The sequence below is a fragment of the Cynoglossus semilaevis genome, chromosome 12, assembly GCF_000523025.1.
Source record: "Cynoglossus semilaevis isolate Cse_v1.0 chromosome 12, Cse_v1.0, whole genome shotgun sequence".
Classification (NCBI taxonomy): domain Eukaryota; kingdom Metazoa; phylum Chordata; class Actinopteri; order Pleuronectiformes; family Cynoglossidae; genus Cynoglossus; species Cynoglossus semilaevis.
In genome coordinates, this window is record NC_024318.1 from 11,624,033 (window position 1) to 11,629,537 (window position 5,505).

Here is a 5,505-nt window from a genome sequence, read left to right on the forward strand (position 1 = left end):
ATTTCAAAAATCACCCAAAACATGCTACTTAAACTAGATTGGATTGTATTTCATTATCGACATATTATATATCCAATATGTATACTCCATAGAAAAGTGGACCGGGTTTCGGCATTAAATTCCCCGGCTAAAAAGGGGGCCCACCTCGGCCCTGCCTGAATCTAACCATTCATTAACATCATTGGATTGAAGGTTGGTTTTAAACTCGGGCTAATGCATTGTCAATTAGAATACAGTGATGGCAGCCTTTCCCCTGTAGCAGACAGAGACCATGCAGACAGAGGTGAGGAAATAGGCACAGTGTGAGGGCGACGTCCCGGGAGCTTTTATTGTTATCTAACGGGATCAGGGCGCATCTTCAAAGCTACAGAGATCAAGAGTCCCACAGGGCCGATTGGGACTGCGACCTCCACAGCGATAGATCGCCGAGGAGACAACTAAGGGCCAGGCTTTTATCTTTATTGTCGTATAACTAAACGATCAGTTTAGTGGCATTGTTCCTGAGCAGATGCCTGCAGAGATCGCTGCAGGCGCGGCCCGTAAAACCGGCCAGGTTAGTTAGTTTGTGGAAATATGTACATACAATTTTGCTAATATTTGGTGTTTCCTTCTTTTAAAAATAAACATCACCATATATATATGTGTATACTTCTACTACTATTATTATTATTAGGATAATCCGGATGATTGCAATTTTGCCTTTTAATAACAATGTTCATGGTTTTATCCATGAGCCTGTTTGCTTTCAGAGGTCTGCGGTTTCCTCGCAGCTTGTTTTGACGTATTTCCATTTGAACGCGGAGACAATCAGCTGTAATTGTGTTGCTACTGTAATACCTTTGATCTGTAATGTTTGAAGTGCTTGTGCCAAATGCTAGCCCTCAGGTAGCCGGCGCCAGCGCACACCAGGGTATCAAAGACATGTCAATACGAAAGTGAACCCCCCTCCTCACCTCAGCCCGCTTTGATAACACAAATGGGACCACGACTTGAAGTCTTCAGGGGCAACAGTTTTGCCGGTGTTTACAGACCTGGAAGACAGACAGTGTCCATTATGGGTGACTTTATCAAGCGCAGTACGTTTACACGTATAATATCGGACTTTTACGTACAAAGTAATTTTCCAAATCACGTTTTAAATTTCAAATTAACCCTTCAAACGTACATCTATAGTATGTTTTTAAAGTCGTGTTTAAAATGCTCTTTTTAACTTTTAGACACTGTTCCTGTATGACACTTGAGCAAAAAAAAAAAAACTATTCAACGTTTTTACTCACACATTTCACCTTTAGGCACAAATTATGATTGTAAATGTATATATTAACCCCTATATTTGATCTTTGTGCGCACACAATGTTCCGATTGTATTATTATTCTATTTATAAAATTGTTGTTAATGACTTCAACTCACAGTTTCTCCACATAATCCTATTTCCTTTAGATATTAATTATTAATAATTGACACATTTCATTTTATATTATTGTTATACATATTCCCTAGTTTGGTGTTTTTGCAGATGCGTTTATTAAAGGTAAACCTTAACGGTGGAAAGCACACGATATTCGGTGACTATTTTTGGCTCCTCCGGAGTTGGAAGATTTTTTGCCTGTATGCAGAAGCTTGCCGTTTTTAACAGTTCTCCTCATTTTTGTATTCCGATTATGTCTGTTTCTGTAAAGTCTTGTAGTTTCAGGCAGGCCAGACAAATGCATGAGCTCCGGGGACTCTCACAGACTCAGTGGCGCCAGGTCTTCACACACACACAGGATATGTGAAGACTTCAATAACGAGCCATTAACCCCTAATCATGAGGATCGATCGGGCTTTACAAGCGCCTTCACACATGCAAATGGCGACGAAGGCCAGGCCCCAATAAAAGCTGACCCTGCTCCACAACCACAGGACATTCACTCACTCTGACTTGGACTTAGTGACAGGTCACGAAGCAGCACTGACAACATGGCCAAATACTTCTCCGTGGACTGGCTGGCCCAGAGCCACCGCGACATCACCAACAGCGAGGAGAGCCACGGAGTTGGCACGGACACCGCACTGACCCACAGACCTCACATTCCCTGCGTGGTACAGCCGCGCCCCCCCGCTTTGGGCAGGGGTTACCTGCAGCCAAAACCCAAACCTTTGAAGACTGTTGAAAACACAGAGTCGTCAGAAAACCAAAGGAGTCTGGACTCGACTTTTTCTTCCCCTGTGCATCCAACAAGCTGTTCCTCACCAAGTAAATTGACTTGAACTTTTTTTTTAACTCAACCAGTGATCGATCCAAGTCGCACGTATAATGTCTTTAACATTTCATTTATTTAGTTTCAGAAACCAGTGGCTACTCCTCCGGCTACGAGAGCGAAGCAGCTTCCTCCGAGTGCCCGTCCGTGGATGAGGGGAGTGAGACGGACAGAGAAGGACCACAGCGCCGAGTACGCACCAAGTTCACCCCGGAACAGATCAACAAGTTGGAAAAGATTTTCAACAAGCACAAATACCTGGATGCTGGGGAGAGAGTGAAGACAGCACAGAGGCTGAACCTGACAGAGACACAGGTACGACTCACGGTCTTACATTCTGGATCGATTTAAATCAGTTGAATATCAGTGTGTTTTCTTTGATGCCTTTATACTAAATTTCCCGACCTTTTCCACTCTCTTAGGTGCGCACCTGGTTTCAAAACAGAAGGATGAAAATGAAACGGGAAGTACAGGACTACCTCACCCCCCAAGTCCCACCGGTGATCTTCCAGGCTCTGGCCCCAGTTCCGTATAGCGGCATGGTCGCACAGAGACCCCACTATCCGGCAGCCGCGACCCACCAGCCCTATTATTACCCTCTACAGATGCCGCAGATGGTCCTTCAACAACAAATGCCCCCGCACCATCCTCCACATCTCATCCTCCAAAATCCCCACTGCTACTGATAGACTGACCAAACTGCAGAGACTGTTCCCACTGTGACACTTAAAATCAGAAGAATGTGCAATCTGGAATTGTATTATTTGTTGTGTGTATTTTATTGTATTTGAGAAAATAATGTATTTGATTCGCAGAAAATTATATTTATCTTTAAATAAAGTCTATCTTCTATAATGCACTAACAGGGTGGAACATGTTTTTCTTTTTTTGCCTAATATATTTTTTTACTTTTGGGTGTTTGACACCAGTCATGTCTGTGGGAGCCTTATCGGCTCATCGTAATTGTGGGATTAGCTCAACATGAACGGATCAAACCGTCTTTAGGTCTGTACTATAGCTGATAGGCCTGTGTATGCAGATAGCAGCTGCTAGTGCTTAATCACTGCTCATTGTATGGGCCACTTGATTTGATCCCCTCATTATATAAAGAGACAAAACTGCAGGCAGCCCGAAGCAGGGACAATCACATTAAATCACTAAGACAGATTCGATTTGCAGTACTGGTTTGGACAGGTTGTGTGTTTTAAACATCTCTTAGAAGTACTAGTATCTAGAATCTCATCACAACTTGTTGAGCGAAGAAAGCACTGCTAAGATGCGCTGCTGCCGTCTCATTGTTTACCCTCACCTCTGCACTTCAAACGTCGGCTAACGGGGGATCACGGTCCGATAATTAGCCCTGATTAAACCGCCTATTGATGAGTTTACACGTCACCACAGGGATCCTCCGGCTTGGCTCCAGAGAGTCTGGAGTTTGTGTGGGCCTAGAGTCTGATCAAGGAGGATAAACATGACTATGTGATGGGATTTGGTGATACCCTACTCGATTTACGACAGTTATAAGATAACACATAGGATGAAAGGGTTCAAGGAAGCGAAACGTTTTGATTCACTACTCCGAAATATAAATATTGAGTGAAAGTGTTGCAAAAAGGCTGATATCATATATATAGACAGCATATACATATACAGTATATATAACAGTATATATATATAAATATATATATATACACTGTATTTATATATATACACAATATATTTGTATATAAAATTATTGTATATATATATACACACAATATATATAAATATATATGTATATATTGATTTAAACATTAAGTTAATTCCTGTAACGTTCTTACACATTTACTAAATTCTATTCTATACTAAAAGACATATGAAAGTGGATGATGGTAGTATATTTAGCGCCGCCAGCCTTCCAAATACAAGCGCAAAAGGAGCTTTCGCACTTTCTCTATTTCGCTGCGACCCCACCCCTCAGCGCAGTCCCTATTAAAACGACTTTGTCAACGAGTTGCCCCAAGAGCCTGTTACACCTCTGACAACCGGGAAGCACCGTGTGTTATAAACACATTTAAATACTGCTCCATCATATCTGAGAGCCATCTTCTTCATGTATCACGTCCTCAAATATTTTATTTGGCGTAATACCTCAAACTAAGACCCACGGGAACTTTAAAAGGGTTGAATATCTGATTTTTATCCAATACTATGCAGTATTCAGTGGCGGATATTGCCCTGAATCACTTTATTCAGAAATCTTTTAGAGTCAGAGATGCCAGGTTACTGATACTCAGACTTAGTGGCGCCGCAGCTTGTCGTCCAGCCATGAACGTGAGAAAAACCACAGCCCAGCCTCTATTAACCTCAATTACAGCCGCCATCGAGTTTCTATCGTTCCGCCGACAATTTCTTTACATATGCAAATAAAGAAGTGTGCCCCTCCTATGTTTGCGCCATGAATCACCCGGAGGGAAGCAGCACAGACCCTCCACATTCATTGAAGAAAACAAGAAGAAACAATTCTCAGTATAGCATTTTCACAAAACGTCTTACTAAAACAGATAGATAGATAAAAAAAATACAAAATACAAATACAAAAAGAGTAGCAGCAGACTGTTAAGAAACCTGAACAGTGGATGTTAGTATATGTATATAATAGCGTTTGCCATCCCCTGTGCTCTTAAATCCATTTATATTAGTTACATATATTATTTAGTTATGGTTATACGTCTGTTTGTAGGTATGGAAACATGGCAACGAACTGGTGAGTTAAGATTAAATCCGAGAATTTGGCTGTATTTAGTTTCAGCCTCTTTGCTTTCAGCACCCTACGTTGGACAGCTCCTCGTTAGCGAACACGGGAGTTGCATGTCCAAACTTGGTCCACTTTGCTATGGAGTATATAAACTGGATATATAACATGTCGCTAATGATTAATGTTTAAAACTGAATTTAAATGTGGAACAGGGTAAATTGTACACTTGGCGCTGTAGGTGGCAGTGATGTTCCTTAATGCAGACTTCTAGGTTGGCTTAAGAAGAAAAGAAGAAGACAACACAACACGACAAAGCTGAATAGACGCCAGGATATTTTGCGACTGTGATTCATGGGGAAGTCACGGGTGAGTGTGAACGGGGGATGATTGTGGGAGTTCGCAACGCCGGCTGCAGCATCTTACAAACAGATCTTGGGATTTTCCAAAACCGCCGTCTCTCGGGTTTACCGTGGTATGAAAGTCATAAGACGTTCTGGGGGCACACGGGGGGCGGAGGGTGCATACGA

General features: G+C 42.1%; 1 protein-coding gene across 2 annotated transcripts; it reads left to right on the top strand.

The window, feature by feature from the left end:
- The first annotated feature begins 6 nt into the window (after positions 1 to 6).
- vox (ventral homeobox) lies at positions 7 to 3,098 on the top strand. Of its 2 annotated transcripts, XM_017037148.2 has the most exons (4): positions 7 to 1,076; positions 1,681 to 2,237; positions 2,324 to 2,556; positions 2,664 to 3,098. In XM_017037148.2, the coding sequence occupies exons 2-4, from the start codon at positions 1,961 to 1,963 to the stop codon at positions 2,925 to 2,927; spliced, it is 774 nt and encodes a 257-aa protein (XP_016892637.1). In that variant the 5' UTR covers positions 7 to 1,076; positions 1,681 to 1,960; the 3' UTR covers positions 2,928 to 3,098. The 2 variants fall into 2 exon arrangements, with proteins under 2 accessions (XP_016892637.1, XP_008320431.1); XM_008322209.3 differs by having other exon boundaries at positions 7 to 2,237.
- The last annotated feature ends 2,407 nt before the right edge of the window (positions 3,099 to 5,505 follow it).